This window comes from Octopus bimaculoides, chromosome 1, assembly GCF_046866305.1.
Source record: "Octopus bimaculoides isolate indiv1 chromosome 1, ASM4686630v1, whole genome shotgun sequence".
NCBI lineage: Eukaryota > Metazoa > Mollusca > Cephalopoda > Octopoda > Octopodidae > Octopus > Octopus bimaculoides.
The window spans coordinates 161,309,706-161,329,705 of record NC_142928.1 but is presented as its reverse complement, the minus strand read 5'-3'; the positions used below and the strand labels follow the sequence as shown (position 1 = coordinate 161,329,705).

General features: G+C 36.3%; 1 protein-coding gene across 3 annotated transcripts in view; it reads left to right on the top strand.

Moving 5' to 3' along the window:
* LOC106884427 (uncharacterized) overlaps window positions 1-20,000 on the top strand; it is a 111,288-nt gene that overhangs the window by 51,248 nt on the left and 40,040 nt on the right. For all 3 annotated transcript variants that reach the window (XM_089361709.1, XM_089361711.1, XM_089361718.1), the window contains exon 2: window positions 6,713-9,340. In XM_089361709.1, the coding sequence (XP_089217835.1) occupies window positions 6,796-9,340 (2,545 nt within the window). In that variant the 5' untranslated portion in view covers window positions 6,713-6,795. The remainder of the gene's footprint in view (window positions 1-6,712; window positions 9,341-20,000) is intronic.

Here is a 20,000-nt window from a genome sequence, read left to right as displayed (position 1 = left end):
TGGTAGGCTTTCCATTTTCTGCAGCATTGTTAATGTCTTGCTGGTAGATATAGAAATCAGCTCTCAATTCCTTTTGTTGAATTCTTATATAATTTAGTATTTCAGATTCCACCTTTGCAAAAATATATCAGCAGCATATTGCTGAAATAAATCTTGATAATATTTAATTGAGTTGGGCAGATGTGCATAAAAATTCTGACATGATAAACTTTTGTTTTGATTTAATCTGAGGAACAGAACACCAGATTGATGTCCATTTCCTCCATCATTTCATATAACAACAAACTGAAAAGCACCATAAGCCACAAGTGTCCTATTCATTATTTTGAAATCTACTGTTTCTACTCTTCATGACAATATCTCTCTCTTATCATATTCATTTCCTATAAAAATCATGGTTAGTGCATTACATTCTGAAGCATTAAATCTTTGCTGATATTCTACATTAGGACATTTGTCAGCACCAACCAGCATTTTTGAAGCTCAATGAGGGAGTTGCTTCAAAGGAAAATTTAAAACTTCTTATATAGCTTTTTCTAGAATGTCACATTTCATGCAGTTTTAGAGTTAAACTTTAAACTATGATGGTTCTCATATCTTTGTTCAAATCAGCTATAGAATATAGCTTTAGGAAGAGAAAGTAAAGAATCAATTCAGTGGTACTCCAGTCCCAGGACTTTGAGAGTCAGTATGAAACTTCTTTCATGGATGATAATAGCTCCAAGTGATATCGTTTGAAATTCACAGTTATAAGCCTGAATGTTTTTAAGCAAATAATTGGACTCCAGCAGCATTCATAAAAGCACTGGGAGATTCTGGCAACATTCTCAGATGGACTGTACCATCTAAACAACAAATTTCAGTGTCTCCATTTTTGCTACACGCTTGGTGCACAAATTTTATGGTATACGGCGAATTTGTCTACAACAATTCATCTACAGCAGTTTATCTATGGATACAATTCATCTGCGCACACACACACGCGCGCGCACACATACAACCACATACAGATAAATTGTTGTAGATGAATTGTTGCAGACGAATTGTTGTAGACAAATTCACCTAGAACCAATTTTTATATGGCATCAATAGAGAATATTTGTGAGATCCATAATCATAAGTTAGGTCAGAGTTAAAGGCTCCTTCATCTCATTATTTTGAGGTGATTGATGCTCTTCTTTGGTAGACATGTTCTATGTTGCCTACATTAAGTGCTCTACATAAAGTAAGTTTGCTGTTATCCTTGAACTCCAGATTCTTGCTGATAATGGTTAACTCTATGCATTCTATATTCTTCAAGTCTTTGTTGATGCTCTAATGTTTCTTGCAAGCAACAGTTCACTCCATACAATCTATTTTCTTCACACATTTGGTGCCACTGTTCTGGTGTGTTTTGTTGACAGTGGCTGTTTCACACCTTCTATTTTCTGCAAGCTTTTGTTGTCTTTGTTCTGGTCAATCTAGCTTGCAACATTTTGGTAGCTTCTTTATTAAAAATTCATGATCAAATTGTCATTTGACTGTCATCCACATTAATGGGATGCCTAAAAAGCACAGCGAATAAGTGTAACTAAGAAATAAGTTGTTTTCCAAATAAATTGGACTGTATTTAGCTTAGAAATTTCCTGGCATCTATAATAATTAAATGGTGCTTGCGAGTAATTATACCTCTGTGCATGTGTAGCCTCAATAAAAACATACAACTCAATGAAAATGTTTCATATATAAATTAATAATGGTAGAAAAATTATTCAGACGTAATAGAAGTATCTTTTCTTAGTTTATATACAGATTTACAAAGTCTGCATTTTCTACTGAAATGACAGAATACTGTTTAAATCCTTTTATCTTTTTTTGTATGTTTTGTCCAGCACTAGATGACAACAAAAGAACAACAAAAATATGCATACACACAAAATGATTGGATTTCCCCAAGGAAGCGATAAGCTGTTTTTTATCGCTTCCTTGGAAATCCGATCCAAATCCAAACTATTTTTTACTTGCTGAGTCAGGAAGACAAGGCAATGTCTTATGGCCTTTGCAAGTCTTCTGAGACATAAGATGGATGTCATTAACATTCCATTTAAACCATTGCGAGCTGATGCCTACAGGGAGGATGTTAACCTAGAGAAGATTCCAGAAGATAATGTTTTAAGAAGGATTGAGCATAAGTTACAATAGATAAAACAAGTGGCATGAGAAGAGAGAGAGAGAGAGAGGAATGGGTTAGATGTGTTTGAATGAAGGCAACAACTCCAAGGAACAGGTCATTCATTATATTATGTGTGTGTGCAAGTATGTATCTGTTTTAGAATTGGTGCATTGTGTCTCTATGAATCATAAGAGGCATCTAAAAGGGCTGTTAATGAGAATCCTTTGCAAAACCATCCTAAATATATCAGCATGGAAAAGCCAACATAAATGCTGATGAAAGCTGATGATGTGTGTGTGTGTGTTTGCATGTGAGAGTTGGGTGCATTATATTTTCTGTTCTTCTTTTCGTAAGACAGTAGGGTGAGATTTGGCTGCTATTTCTAGTAGATTGAATGACTGTGTTGTTGCCACCTCAACCATATTTTACTGTTTGTCTCCCAATCCACTTTTCAACTTTCTGCTTAAACTTTTACTTTATTGCTAACCACTGGAAGACAACCTGAGAATTGCATCAAACTCAAAAGCATCATAAATTGTATTCTTTTATTCTTTTACTTGTTTCAGTCATTTTGACTGTGGCCATGTTAGAGCACCACCTTTTAGTCGAAGAAATCGACCCCTGGACTTATTCTTTGTAAGCCTGGTTCTTATTTTATCAGAGTCTTTTGCCGAACTGCTAAGTTACAGGGATGTAAACACAAATACATACACACACACATATATATATATATATATATATATATATATATGTATATCTGTGGAGGTGCAATGGCCCAGTGGTTAGGGCAGCGGTCATAGGATCGCGTTTTCGATTCCCAGACCGGGCGTTGTAAGTGTTTATTGAGCGAAAACACCTAAAGCTCCACGAGGCTCCAGTAGGGGATGGTGGTGAACCCTGCTGTACTCTTCTACCACAACTTTCTCTGACTCTTACTTCTTGTTTCTGTTGTGCCTGTAATTCAAAGGGTCAGCCTTGTCACACTGTGTCACGCTGAATCTCCCATAGAACTACGTTAAGGGTACACGTGTCTGTGGAGTGCTCAGCCACTTGCACGTTAATTTCACGTGCGGGCTGTTCCGTTGATCGGATCGACTGGAACCCTCGACGTCGTAAATGACGGAGTGCCATGCCAATAACAATATGTATATCTATCTATCTATATACATATATGTGTGTGTGTATATATATATATGCGACAGGCTCATTTCAGTTTCCTTCTATCAAATCTCCACTCATAAGGCTTTGGTCAGCCCAAGGTTATAGTAGAAGACACTTGCCAGGATGCCACACAGTGGAACTGAACCCAAAACCATGTTGTTGGGAAGCAAGCTTCTTACCACACAGCTATGCTTGTGCCTATATTAACGTTTTTGTTAACAATGCTCCTATGAATAATAACATTGCCTAAATTCAAGACTTTTACTTTTTAATTGATATTGTATTAAGTAAAATAAAGCCTATTTATGCAGAATTTAAATGGCTGTCATGATGAAATTCAAATTCATAGTGAAGAGCATTGTGATTATATTGAGAGGTAGATATACAAGAGAGAATATTTTCAACATGTTCATCTAACTTTTTTAATTGTAGACATTAATTTATCGATTAGAAACATGAATGTTATGTTTAACATTTTTGTTGTAATGTTTCAACCATTCACAGTTAAGAGTCATAAAATGAAATTTATATTTTAATTATGTATATTTATATAAGATTTATACTTACCTATAGGCATGGCTGTATGGTTAAGAAGCTTTCTTAGCAACCACTTGATTTCAGGTTCAGGCCTACTGCACAGCACATTGAACTGGTGTCTTCTACTTAAGTCCTAAACCAACCAGTGCTACATGAATTAATTTGGAGGATAAAACTGTAGAAGCCTGTTGTATACACACACACACTCATGTCATATCATATATATATATATATAATATATATTATTTTATTGTTTTACTTGTTTCAGTCATTTGACAGTGGCCATGCTGAAGCATCACTTGAGAGGGTTTTAGTTGAAGAAATCAACCCCAGAATAGTACTTATTCTTTCGGTCTCTTTTGCCAGACTGCAAAGTTATTTGCTCTCCTTTCACAAATTTTACCACAGTGGATAAGGGTGAAGATTAGGATAAGGTGAAGATTGAAAGTACCAAACAGATGCGGTGTTGTTATAGCGTTTCTTAACTGTGATGGGTGTTAATATTTGTTAGTGATTACTGAGAGACACAGAATTGTAACTTAACACTCCATGTATTTTTATATCCTTTTTATTATTCTCTTTGTGTGTGTGTGTGTGTGTGTGTGCACACGCCTCTGTGTGCCTATGTTCCTATGTACATACATACATACATATATATCTATAAAATAATCATCATCATCGTTATTGTCATTAATGGAGCCTGCATGTGGCCACCTGACTTGCTGGTTGTTGCTGTCATTTTCCTAAAACCATACCATACCATCATAAAAACAAAAAGGCAAAGACACACTAGATAATGTATTACTATACCCACTATACTCAAAAAAAGTTGGGATGGTCATGGTTGGAACATCTTTGCTTGTAGACCTACTCAGGTAGGTCTGATTAGGGGCTGAACAACAACAAAGACAATGATATTGTCATCATCAACTCTACTACCATAGTTACTTAGTTGTGTGATTTGTAGCTTTTATACTAGATTGCCTCTCTTTTCTCCCCCAATTCAGTCTATAAATGTCAACTACTTTCTGTCCTCCTGTATTTTCATGTAATCTTTACAGTATCTTTGATTTGATTGTACTCATCATTTAATTCTATGCTTGAAATATTGCTTTTTTGTGTTTTTTTTTCTTCTTTTTTGGGCAGGGTGGGGTTTGATCAGAGAAATCAGATAAAGCAATATTTGTTTCAATATCTGTAAAAAATCTCAATTGTTTTGATACTAACTTGTGCTGAAGTATTCATAAACTTTCATTAATTAAACAATATTTTATTGTAACATAAATCATTTTATGATATTTTGGTAAGTTAATATCAGCATAATATACTAAGAAATTTATATCTAAAGTTAGAGATATTTTGCTGAATTCTTCCTAAACCTAAACCTTGATTAAATTGGAATATGAAAGCAGTCTGTGTTTTAAGAAGTATAGTTGTGAATCAGTTATCACAATATACCATATTTACTTGTGCATTAGTTACACTCATGTATAAGTCACACCCCTAATTTAGTTTTAAATCTTGGTACAAAATTTTTTCCCTTCATATTTAAATTTGATATTAGCTTTGCCCTTCATATAAGTTGTGCTCCTGTTTTTTTTTCAGTTAAAATTAAGTATAAAATGGTGCAAATTCATCACCATCATCATCATCATTTGATGCCTGTTTTCCATGCTGGCATGGGTAGAATAGTTTGACAGGGAAGTGGCAAGTTGCAGAGCTGTGTTGAGTTCTGATGTCATGTTTGCTATGGATCCTATCGGCTGGATGTCCTTCCTAATGCAAACCACTTTACAGAATGTATTGGGTGCTTTTTCCATGCATGGGCACTAATGAGGTGGTCATGTACCTTGCAAGATAGGAAAGAATGGAGATGGAGGACAAGGAAAGGGAGGAAAAAGCTCGTACTACTAAGGAAAAATATTTGGGAGGGGCTGTATGCCAGGTGTCAAAAGGCTAAAGGATGATAGAGGGACAACTGCAGGTGTCTTGCTATAGAGGAGATATATGACTAAAGGAGATGAGAAGTTAGTGATGGGTTTTTAGAGCAAACTTTTAAGGAACAAGAAACAGGAAGGTGAGCATAAAAGAGGACAAGGACAATTAATTTTGGGAGGGGATGTGTGAGGAAGGCATAAACAGGTGAATGTAGAGGTTAGTGTAGTGAGTGATGAACAAGGATGGGGGTGCAGATGATGGGAAATACCAGTATGCAAAGGGGTAACGTGGTTTATATATAGGCATGGCTCAGGAAGGAGAATAAAACAGAAAGTAGTAGAACAGTGTGCAAGATTTAGGAACTGTGGACAAGGAGAGATAGGGATTCATAAGGGTGTTAGCTCTCTGTCGCTTACGACGAGGGTTCCAGTTGATCCGATCAACGGAACAGCCTGCTCGCGAAATTAACGTGCAAGTGGTTGAGCACTCCACAGACACGTGTACGCTTAACATAGTTCTCGGGGATATTCAGTGTGACAAGGCTGGCCCTTTGAATTACAGGCACAACAGAAACAGGAAGTAAGAGTGAGACAAAGTTGTGGTGAAAGAGTATAGCAGGGTTCGCCACCATCCCCTGCTGGAGCCTCGTGGAGCTTTAGGTGTTTTCGCTCAATAAACACTCACAATGCCCGGTCTGGAAATCGAAACCGCGATCCTATGACTGCAAGCCCGCTGCCCTAACCACTGGGCCATTGCGCCTCTACACATAAGGGTAAACACAAGTAAATATGGTAAGTGAATTTTGCATTTGGACAGTTCAAAAGAGATATGGATGGATATATTATTTAAAAGGAAATTACTTATATTCATGCATCAGTTAAAAATTGATTATGTTAATAATTTTTTTTTCTTCTGTCTTTCTAGGTTGTTCTCACTTTGAGTATATCCTGTGGATTCAATGACACTACAAACTCCATTTTACCAAATTTAAAAGTTTTTCTCCAGAAATGCATGCTGTCATGTATAACCATCTTACCAACAGTTGCTCAAACTCTGTTGTTGATTCTACAAACCAATGCCATATAAAAATCAAAACTGAAGATGTCAAAGATCTCAGTTGCTGTAATTTTAGTCCAAACTATAAAAATTCTTCAAAATTACTTCTTAACGGGTCGAATTCCACTGTGGATTTTACCATGTCTGCAAAAGGTGGTGGGAACCAAACATTTTCTACGAGTCAAGAATCTAAAAGTTGTTTTAAGGAATCCTCAGATGTTAGTAATCAGAAAAACTTTCTACTTGATAAAGTTCTTGGACACTCTGTTGAGAACTTGATGAAATTTGCTGAAATCTTATACAAATGTACTTTGTGTACAACTCTGCCATCTATTCTGACATCACGGGATAGCTTCATTAGCCATGTCAATGACCAACACTTAACAAAAAAGCAATCTTATAAAGATTGCCAACATTGCAATTTCAACTTTAGTACTGAAGAAGATCTCCGTGCACATTGCCGTTTTTCTCATGGCATTGAAACTTCTGATACTGAATTAGACTCTCCTGAAGCTTCGCCTATCGATGAATTTACCAATAAGAGTGGAACTGAAATCAGTACAGAAAATCAGTGTACAATAAGTGATCCCAACAAGACGATGCAGTACCGGACGTCGCGATTTGTCATGGACTCAGTCCATGGGAAGCAGCGACAACTGGCACCCTCTGCACCGTTATTTGGGCATGTTAATGGTAACAGTGTAGCTAGCAGCAGTAGTAGTACTGGTACAAATATATCTGTTAATAATAACAGTAGCAATGGCTGCACTAATAGTAACAGCAATAACAAGATCAGTGTAAATTCTGTCAAAGATAGTGTGAAACCAGAGAAAATGACAATGGAAGAAAATATAACACGTCTTCAGCAGCTAGCAGATCAAATTCTGATATCAAACACTCGGCTACATGGAGGTGGAAATTCCTCTGGCTTCCATAGTGCTATGTCAAATCCAAGTTACACACATGACTTTGGTAAGTACACTAAGCTGATCCGAGAAGGTGGCAACATTGTTTATTTTTGCCAGGTGTGTAACTGTAAGTGTCAGGCACGTGCGGCTTTCTTAAGTCATTGCTCAAGCTACCAACATCGTGCACGTGTCGATACTGCTGATAGAAGTGTGTCTTCTGACCAACAGATACAACACCATCATCAATCGCAGCAACAACAACAACAACAACACAAGCAACAGCTCACAACCCTCCCACCTCTACCTACACATTCACAACCTCTACCCCATCCAATACCCCCACAAACAAATATACATTCATCACATCAGAACATACAATCCCATCATCAGAAACAGCATCAACAGCAACAACACCAAAAACAGCAGCAACAACCACAACAAAAATTGTCTCCTAATTTCAAAAGAGAATCATCTCATTGTACCTCAAATAGTAATGGTAACTATGTTTCGACAAAGAAAGTGTCCAGTTATTCTTCTATACCATCTTCACTTACATCTTCTTCTTCCTCCTCAGCCTATTCCCCCACTTCTTTATTAGAAGATTCTAGCAACAATGATACAAATAATGCTACCACAAACAGCTCCCATAATAGTAATAACTGTAAAACAGACTCGGACGATAATAGTGTTACTCAGCCAAGTACCCAACCAAACTTAAGATCTCATGCAACAAATAATCCTTTGGGAGGAGAACGGCTGTCACCAGTTTCTAGTGACACTCCAAAAGAGGTTTCTGACAATGAACTGGATAAAGAAACAAAGAGTCAAGATGTAACTAGTGATGGTGAGCCAAATTCTGACCGCGAGTCTGCTCCTCGACAGAGGCGTAAGCGACATGCTCCTGTAGCCGTACGCCATCAACCACAGTTGACAACCTCTTGGTCTGATTCAGATTCAGACGAGGAGTTTAACTCAAGTAAAAATAATAAAAAAACTGCTGATAATATGTCCTTAACTGCTGGTGAAAACACTTCACTCGAAAAGCTTTCTTGTAAGTCTAAAGAAGACAAAAATCAAGTTCATGCGAGCAGTTCTGATCAAACTGTTAATGAACAAGGTAAAGACTTCCCTCCACTAAAAAAGACAAAAGATACCTCTGATAGAAGCTTTACAGATAAACAAAGCTCTAGTAGTAACAACCAAGATGTTCTGGAGAATCAGACTCAGTTCTCTTCTATGGAACAAACTTTTCCACAGGGTGTAGATTCATTAGGTATGTTATCTTCTGTTGTTGAAAGTTTGCTCATACATCCAAACCAGTCCATGTCCACTTCTCAAAGCCTGGAGAAAGTTTTGGGGACATCTATAAAAACTGAACCTGAAGACCAAAGTGAAAATGACATTGGCCTTAAAGGAATTTACCGATGCTCATTTTGTGATTTTGTTTGCTATGACATACGAGACTATGAGGAGCATTTCATTCGAGAACATGACTCTGATCTTCTTGATGCTAACATTACGGATTCTTCAGGGAAGTCTGTTCATGGAGAATACTGGAAGATGTTAAAAATTAAGGAGGTTTTACCAGGTAAGTATTTCAGCATAAATTAATTTTTAAGTAGACATTTTGAAAAATTCATGTTTCAAAATTAAGTTTACACTTTAAATTGTTCTGTGTATTGCAGATGTAGAATATTTGGTGATATTTATTAAGTTAGCAGTCTAATACAATTTTTTTTCTTTTTGTAAATTACCCACTACTTCTGCTCTAGTTTTATTCATATAGTATTTATGCCTGCTTTGGGGTTAGTTTGAGGTTTTTTGTTATAGGGGTTCTTTGGGGTTAGTTTGATGTTTTTTGTTATAGGATTATATTCTACAATCTTGAAGTGTCTCTTCCAGTGTTTATAGATATAACATTTTTAAAAAGTCAATTTATACAGATATCTTCGTTACTGTGGATGATGTTTGCACAGCACTCAACTTTATAGTCATTTCACCTTATAGCAAAATAATAATTAATTATAACAACACAATAATTAATTGCCTTGTAATTTCCTTTTAACAGCACACCTAATTTTCTTGCTGAATAATTTAGGAATCTTTTAAAGTTGAGTGGATGACTATGTTTAATCTTTCCTGTTGTATAACACAGCTTGTACGATTGTGATAAATTTACTGATCTTAATTTACAGCAAATTCACGGTCCTACATTGTTGCTTTTTGACATATCACTACTTCTTGGATTTTGTTCCATTTTGCTTTTCTCTTTAGCTTTATAAGAAAAAAAGTGTCAAGGAGATAGATGATTGACAGTACAGTGGTTAATATGAAGTTTGAAACTTTGGATATTAATAGATAAAAGGAAGCTCCACTGAGCAAAATATTTCAGGAACAAAAGTTAGCATATAAAGATTGTTGCAAGATAATGAAAAATAGATTGGTAAATGCCAGTGAATGTAAATTTAGCCAATAATAATAATAATAATGATAATAATAATAATGATAACGATAATAATAATAATAATAATAATAATAATAATAATAATGATAGGAATGCCCTAGGAATGATAGCAAAAGGGGCTGATTGCTACCTAGCTCGGAAATCAGGAAACTCCAAAATGGCAGAATTTCAAAAGATAGTGCTCTTGGGAACTGTCCATATCCTACGTAAAATAGTGTCTATGTAATCTCAAATTTTAAAACAAACATATAATTTTAAAATTTTTTTCTTAAACATTCTCTAGAACAATACTATGTGCAAAATTAAATATATGACACCTTAGGCATAACACCAACATGAACTTCTAACTTGTTGTCTCTTGAGGTCTTTGGGTGGGACTTGGAGTCAACTTGTACAAATACAAAGCAAAAGTCAAACAGATGATGATGATGATGATGATAATAATAATAATAATAATAATAATAATAATATTGCTATCAGAAAAATGTGGTACCTTAAAGCAACAATGTTATCTATTGTTATCAGGGCACTTGGAATGATATCAAACAGAGCAAACAAATATGTGGACCAACTTCCTAGCAGCCCCAAAATAAGTGAATTGCAAACAACCATATTCTTAGGTACCTCACATAAATTCCTCTCCATGTAAATGCAATCTTACTCATTCAATGTTTTTTTTTAACACACAGTTATCAGTTTTTTTCAGTTGTATGGTACCTCACCTGTTAACTTTTTTAGATGCAAAATTTTGTTATCCTTTGACATTTCTACTAGAAACTTTGATGCAGCTTGTATAATGATAATGTGTAATGATAATGATGATGACAACAATGATGATAACAAATAATCATAATAATAATGGTTCCAAATTTTGGCACAGGGCCAGCAATTTCAGGTGGCCATGAGTTAAGTTGATTACATCAACTGCAATGCTTAACTAGTATCAATTTTATTGACTTCGAAAGGCTGAAAGGCAAAGTCAACCTTGGCAGAATTTGAACTCAGAATGAAAAGACAGACAGAATACCACTAAGGATTTTGGCCAGCATGCTAACAATTCTTCCAGCTTGCCTAATAATAATAACAACAACAACAACAGCAGCAGCAGCAGCAGCAACAACAACAACAACAACAACAACAACAACAACAACAATCTTTTCTATTATAGGCACATGGTCTGCAATTTGGGGGAGGGGGATAGTTGATTTCATTGACCCCCAAAAGGGTGAAAGGCAGAGTCAACCTCGGTGGAATTTGAACGTAAAGATGAACAGCTTATTATTTTGCCTGGTGTGCTAACAATTCTGCCAGCTCACCATCTTAATAATAATAATAATAATAATAATAATAATAATAATAATAATAATAATAACAATAATGACTAGCTGGACTCATGAAAAATTCATGGCAAACATAAAAAATGTAAGTAAATTGTGTGCTGGTGCCATGAGAAATGTTTCTATGTTGTGACGGTTGCTGAATATAGAAAGAAATGTAAAACCGATAACTATATAATCCAACCAAAATATCTGTTACGCAAATGTAAACAGAATTACTATTTAGCCTTAAAATACATTGTACATATTCAAAGAACCTTCTTGGTTTAGTGATACAGAACGTTCTTCTGGTATTTTTTTATTCTTTTACTTGTTTCAGTCATTTGACACTGGCCATGCTGGAGCACCACCCTTTAGTTGAAGTAATCAACCCCTAGACTTATTCCCTGTAAACCTGGTGCTTATTCTATCATTTACCTCTGCCGAACAGCTAAGTTAATGGGACGCAAACACACCAACATCGGTTGTCAAGCAATGGTAGGGAGGAACAAACACAGACACACACTTTCTCTCTCTCTCTCTCTCTCTCTCTCTCTCTCTCTCTCTCTCTCTCTCTCTCTTCTCTCTAACACACACAATTATAAGGGCAAAAAGAAAAAAAAATTTTTTGCCAATATGCTGAAAAATAGATGCTAAATCATCTAACCACAGAATATTTTCACTTGTATTAATACATATAATGTGCTGAGACAAGGAAAGCAAGCTAACAGAAATTCATAAAAATATAGTCATCCCCAATCAGTTCCGATTTCTGGATTAATCCAAAAAGGATTCTTCCTTTGTCAGCGAGGAACACAAAATGAAAATAAATGAAATACTGAGACATACCCACGGAAAGCAAATGCGGAGTCATGAATACATTTAAGTACCCCAAATGTATCCAACTCAAAATTCCATAGCAAGCTTCGGCACAAGTGTAGATGGGCTTCTTTCAGTTTCTGTCTACCAAATTCACTCATGAGGCTTTGGTTGGCCCGAGGCTATAGTAGAAGAAGCTCTTTAAAGTATAAAGTTGAGTTTCATGTAGCCACCTGTTGGCAACTTTTCTCCTACACCCATCTTGTAGCGGGTATTACCCATTTTTCTGGGCTCTCTTCACAGTTATATCCCATTTGAAATTTGCATTAGGTTTTGTATGAACAAAAAGAAGAAAAGTAAGGGAGGCGGGCTTGTTTGTAGTTTGTAGAGAAAATGTTAAAAGTGCCTGAAAAAGAAACATGGTCTTTCTCCCAACTAAAAGACATGAAGAACTATGAAAGAAGGCAAATAAGTACTGGGTGTGGGGGAAAGAAGAGAGAACTAATACTCAATTGTTCTAGAACTCCCAGCATAAAAACGTGAAGACACAGGTATGGATGTACAAAAACAACAAGTTGGCATATTAATTTTATTGATGATGATGATGATGATGACGATGACGACAGTGATGATAATAGTTTCACATTTTGTTTCAAGGTCAGCAGTTTTGATGGAGGGGGTAAGTCGATTACATCAACCCCAGTGTTCAACTGGTACTTATTTTATTGACCCTGAGAGGATGAAAGGCAAAATCAACCTTGGCAGAATTTGAACTCAGAACGTAAGGACAGACGAAATGCCACTAAGCATTTTGCCTGGTGTGCTAATGATTCTGATAGCTCACCACCTTAATAATAATGATGACGATGACGACGACGACCATCATCATCATCATCCTTTCTACTGGAAGCACAAGGCCTGAAATTTGGGGGAGGGGACTAGTCGATTACATCGACCCCAGTGTTTCACTGGTACTTAATTTATCAACTGCGAAAGGATGAAAGGCAAAGTTGACCGTGGCAGAATTTGATCTCAGAATGTAGTGACAGGTGAAATACTGCTAAGCATTTTGTCGAGCATGCTAATGATTCTGCCAGCTTGCTACCATGGTGATGACAACGACAGCGATGATGATGATTTCAAATTTTTGCCACAAGGGCAGCTTGGTGGAGGTGGGGATGAGTCTATTACATCAATCCCAGTGTTCAACTGGTACTTATTTATTTTATCGACCCCGAAAAGATGAAAGGCAAAGTTCACCTCAACAGAATTTGAACTCAGAGCATAGTGATGGGTAAAATACTGCTAAGCATTTCGTCCAGTGTGCTAACGATTCTGCCAGCTTGTCACCTTAATGATGATAATAATAATAATAATAATAATAATAATAATGATAATGTTCTAATTGATGTATCAATACCAGCAGATGACAACGTTTCCCTAAAAGAAATGGAAAAACTTTCAAAATACAAAGACCTGGAAATAGAGGTAACTCGAATGTGGAATCTAAAAACAGAAACAATTCCTATCATAGTAGGTGCCTTAGGTATAATAAAAAAATATTCAGACAAATACATAACAAAAACACCAGGACTTACAAATATATATAATATACAAAAAATTGCACTACTGGGTACTGCACACATTCTACGCAAAACACTTTCAATACAGTAAACATAAGAGCACCACAGCACATACCCAAGGCGCACAGAGCTGCGCTCGGTAGTGAAGTGAAAGCACGTTATAAAAATAAAACTACTGAACAATAATAATAATAATAATAATAATTATTATTATTATTATTATTATTATCATTATCATTATTATTTACATTATTTACATTTGACGAATATTTGTCCTCATCTTGTTTGTTGTTAACACAACTTTTCGGCTGATATACCCTCCAGCCTTCATTAGCTGAAACGTTGTGTTAATAACAAACAAGATGAGGAGAAATATCTGTCAAATGTAAATAATGTACGTAATTCCTCATCTCTTAAATATAGAACTATATCATTGTTATCATTATTATTATCATCATCATCATCATCATCATCATCATCATCATCATTATTATCATCATTATTATTATTATCATTATTATCATTATTATTATTATTATTATTATTATTATTATTAAATAAAAACAGTAGGCTGAAGATTTTGCTGTAGATTTTGTAGACACATTAGAGAACATATACTGATGTGTTAGAGATAGAAGATTCTCATTGAGATATCAACAATCAGATTAATGGATTTCTTTTGGATGAAACTAATTCTATGTTGCCAATAATTAAAGAATATGTTTGTTCCAAACACGATAGCAATACTCACAACAGAGTAAAGTCGAGCCCTGAATAGCCATTCGGTACTTGGTTTTCTAATTAGTTTCGTCAGTACATATATTATCAATTTTAAAGTGTTCTGGTGTTCAATTGTTATAGTTTAGAATTAAGTTGTAGACACTAGCTAATAGATTTGGCAATCAGTTACCATTCTACAGATGGAGACGCAATGGCCCAGTGGTTAGGGCAGTGGACTCGGGGTCATAGGATCGCGGTTTCGTTTCCCAGACTGGGCGTTGTGAGTGTTTATTGAGTGAAAACACCTAAAGCTCCACGAGGCTCCGGCAGGGGATGGTGGCGAACCCTGCTGTACTCTTTCACTACAACTTTCTCTCACTCTTACTTCCTGTTTCTGTTGTGCCTGTAATTCAAAGGGTCAGCCTTGTCACACTGTGTCACACTGAATATCCCCGAGAACTACATTAAGGGTACACGTGTCTGTGGAGTGCTCAGCCACTTGCACATTAATTTCACGAGCAGGCTGTTCCGTTGATCGGATCAACTGGCACCCTCGACGTCGTAAGCGACGGAGTGCCAACAACAACAACAACCATTCTACAGGGTGTCCACAAAGTCTGGGTACATGGGGATTAACACATACTTGAAGAAATTATTATTTCTTATATTTAATTGTTTATGTCATGATTTTATTTACTCCATGTACCCAGACTTTGTGGACACCCTGTATAATTGTTTGGTAAATGTTTTGTTTTATCATACGATTCTTTTTGTATTTCGCTTTTAGCAGTTCATCGTATTTATATTGGTCCTTTCTTTTCATAACAGTTGAACAATTATAATATACATAGAAGGTGTGTGTGTGTGTGCATGCATGCGTGTGTGCGTGTATGCATGCGCGTGTGCGTGTGCTTGTGTGTATAAATACATCTGTTTATCCATATATTTATATACATATCTATATGGTGCTGGTGTCACATAAAAAGCACACACAGTCCATTCTGTAAGGTGGTTGGTGTTAGGAAGGGCATTCAGCTGTAAAAACCACGAAAACTTGCCAAAACATAGTGAAAATGGTGCAGTCTTCTGCCTAGCCAGCCACTGTTAAACTGTCCAACTCATGCCAGCATGGAAAATGGACATTAAATGATGATGATGGTGACGGTGATGGTGATGATGATGATGATGCACCACCACTGACTTTCCAGGCACTGCTTGTCTGGAACCTCTTGTAATCCACAATAATTTACACTAATGTACTGGTACCTCTATTTCATTGGTAGTGAGAATGTTCAATCGTCCAATCATTATATCTGACCAACACATTTAATTTTTTAAGTGAATTTAATAATTTAATATTTGTTTAATTTAGAGTTTGTTGGCTAAGATGACCACACTCTGCTGAAAATGGCAATAACTGACTGTTGGTGCAGCTGTCTCTCCCTCCACCTGTCACATCTTTGATGTTCTCCTGAATCAAGGGCGTAAGAATGAAACAGTATCTATGTCTGCTCAAGATTTTACAGGCACCTAAAGCATGGTACACTGCTATCTGTTCATATTCACTTGCAAATGATAACTAAGCTGTTAAGAAGAATTATCATGAGCATAATTCTCATCATCAATAATGTTAACTACAAGGCCCCAAATTTTTGAAGAGGGTCCAGTCGATTAGAACGACTCCAGTACGCAACTGGTACTTAATTTATTGACACCGAAAGGATAAAAGGCAAAGTAGACCTCGGCGGAATTTGAACTCAGAACATAAAGACAGACGAAATACCGCTAAGCATTTCGCCTGGCGTGCTAATGCTTCTGCCAGCTCGCTGCCTTACTACAATATTATTATTCTTTTCTACTCTAGGCACAAGGCCCGAAATTTTTGGAGAGGGGGCCAGTCAATTAGATCAACCCAGTACGCAACTGGTACTTAATTTATCGACCCTGAAAGGCAAAGTCGACCTCTGCAGAATTTGAACTCAAAACTTAAAGACAGACAAAACACCGCTAAGCGTTTCGCTTGGCATGCTAATGTTTCTACCAGTTCGCTGAGGAAGAATTGGTGTTTCTGATTCTGTAGTAATATATACACTTCTAAGAAAATGGGAAAAGAATTGTAATATTCTTTACTGCTGTTTGTAACAAATATTGTAAGTGTCATATGTTGTTTTGTGCAATCAAAAAAAAAAAGAATTGGTTAGCTGACAATTATTACAAGGAATTCTTTCTAGTTGGATTCTATTGAACAGTCCTTGTTGGGATTTTCATTTGTATATATTGGTTGATTTATAGGAATGACACATGGATAATGGACATGGAATAGCAGAGAAGATTGGAAAGAATGGAAATGAAAAATGTTTTGGTAGTTGAGTATAGTATCACTTAGTGAGAGGAAGACAAACAATGAATTGCAAAGAATGATGGGAATGGAGTCAGTGATGGGTGTAGTGAAAAGAAATGGAATGAGGTGGCTGGGTCATGTGCTGAGGAATGGTGAAAGTGATTGGCTGAGATGAGTAATGAAAATGAATGTGGAAGGAAGTGGAGTAAGGAGATGATGAAGAATGGCAGATAAAGATGATAGAGGAGGAAATGAGGGCAAAGAGGTTAGTGAAAGGAGATGTAGAAGAAGGGTAAACTAGAGAAAACTGTCACAGGATTCCATATGACTAAACTTTGCTTTCCCTTAGCAGAGAAAACAACTTTAAAACTTGTTTTGTACATCAGCTTAGAAGTTAAGATGTTGGTTTATTTGACCATACAGTCACAGCTTCAAATCATACTACAGTAAGGTAATGCATATTACGTTGCTTAACCTTCTGTTTGAGCAGCATCAAGTTGCACTCCTATTTGCTTGTGGTACGCTTAGTTGTAAGATGTGTATCGATTTGTTAAAAATATTGCTTTAAAAGTGCACAAATATCAAAATTTTTTTCAAATGATCCCACTTACTGTCATGGAAAAATGAATGTAAAACTGTCTCTGTTTCTCTCCCCCCCACTCTCTCTCTCACACACACACACGTCTATTATGTATCCAAAAGCAACATTTCCTCTTGTACCTCTGCTTTCTCCTGAATACTGTGCATTCTTCCTGCTTCCTTGATATTAGAGACAAATTTCCCTCTAGTTATTTATGTACTGCATTCCTTTATATGTAAATCAGTCAAAAGTGGAAGAGCAATAGCCATGACTTTTGTAGGCCTTCAGTAAAGTGATATTGAAGCAAGTGATATTCAAGTTGAGCATTTTACAGGTTGACATTTACAGTGGGGCGAGGGAACAGAAATATGAGCAGAGAGTGAGTTCTAGAAGGTTGCAATTCTGGAAATGTTTTGGTAAAATGTTTAGTATTTAATATTAGTATTAGTTTCTGGCAGGTGAACTAAACACCGTGATGTAGCAGAATACTCATCAATATTATTTGGCATTAGGAAGGACGTCCAGCTATAGAAACAATGCCACAGCAGACAATTGGAGTCTGGACAGCTCCCTGTTGGCCAACTCCATGTCAAACTGTCCAACCCATGCTAGCATGGACAGTGGGCCTTAAACAATGATGATGATGATGTGGATGATGATGATGATGTAGTGGGGTGGAGTGCTGGCAGAATTGTTTGCATGCTGGGCGAAATGCTTAGCAGTATTTCGTCTGCCGCTATGTTCTGAGTTCAAATTCTGCTGAGGTCGACTTTGCCTTTCATCCTTTCGGGGTCGATAAATTAAGTACCAGTTACACACTGGGGTCGATGTAATCGACTTAATCCCTTTGTCTGTCCTTGTTTGTTCCCTCTGTGTGTAGCCCCTTGTGGGCAGTAAAGAAATAAGAATTGTTAGCATGCTGGGCAAAATACTTAGTAACATTTTGTCTGTCTTTTCATTCTGAGTTCAAATTCTGCTGAGGTCGACTTTGCCTTTCATCTTTCATGGTTGATGAAATAAGTATCAGCTGAGTACTAGGGTTGATGTAATCGACTTACTCCCTCCCCCAAACTTGCTTTTCTTGTACCAAAACTTGAAGCCAATATTATAGTGTTGTAGCAAATTGCATTAGACTGTTGTACCTACCATACCTGCTGCTAAGTGGACTGAGTCATTGAAAATGAATTATCTTCGCCATGACAACAGTTTAGTGCCAGCTCTTCCTTAACTTTCTATTACACTTTTGACTACATTCTTAACATTTACTGTATTAATATCAATAAGCTGTCTTCATTCTTGTCCTTTTTTCACTATTCTTTTATTCTTGTCTTCTTTTACTGGTTTATTGGTTCCACTCATTTGAAAGCATTCATATTGGAACATTGTCTTCTAAGTTGTAGTCAATTGCATCAAATCAAGTACTTATCTTATCAACGGATTTGGTTGGATATATCCCTATACAAATATATTCTTTGTCATTCTGCCAATACACCCAGTAAACATTACAGCATTTTCAAAGTAAATCTGGAAATCAAAGACAACAGAAAGACTACCGACATTACAAGAGCATTTTCAGCTGAGTAAACTGGAGCAATGTGAAATGAAGGGACTTGCTGAAGGACACAATGTATTACAAGGTCCAGAAAGTGAACCCTCAATATTATGATCACGAGTCAAATACCTTTACCATTAAGCCACATACCTTCATCTCTCTCTCTCTCTCTATCTATCTATCTATTTATCTATCTATCTATCTATCTATCTATCTATCTCTCCCTCTTTCTCCCTCTCTATCCCTCCCTTCCTCTCTCTCTCCCTCCCTTCCTCTCTCTCTCCCTCCCTTCCTCTCTCTCTCCCTCCCTTCCTCTCTCTCTTTCCCTCTTTGTGTATGTGTGTGCATGAGTATAATATCTATGTATATAACCAAGATTTGCTTAGATCTGGCACACACTTCCATTTTATCAGCAGCAGTTCATTTCATTCCAAGCAAGCAAGGTTATTATTTTTTTTCTTTTTGTTAAATGCTTGCTTACAATTTCACTTTGCCAAATAATAACAACAATATTTCTGTGAATATATAAATGCCTGCATTTCCATATGTATGTATTCACAAACACACACACACACACACACACACACAGACACACACACACACACACACATGTGCTCACTCATACGCATGCACATCTTTCTCACTTTCTCTCATTATATATATCACTATATATATATATATATATATATATATATATATATATATATTAAGGAAATAATAATCTTGAGGTCTTTTTTTAGATGCAGTGTTGGTAATTCAGAAATGTGAAAGGTATCAATAAACTTCTGGCTCCAGCCAATGCTGTTATGGTTTAACAGAGAATCTGTTGTCAGAGATAATGAATATTCTATACAAGGCACCTTAAAAAAGTGA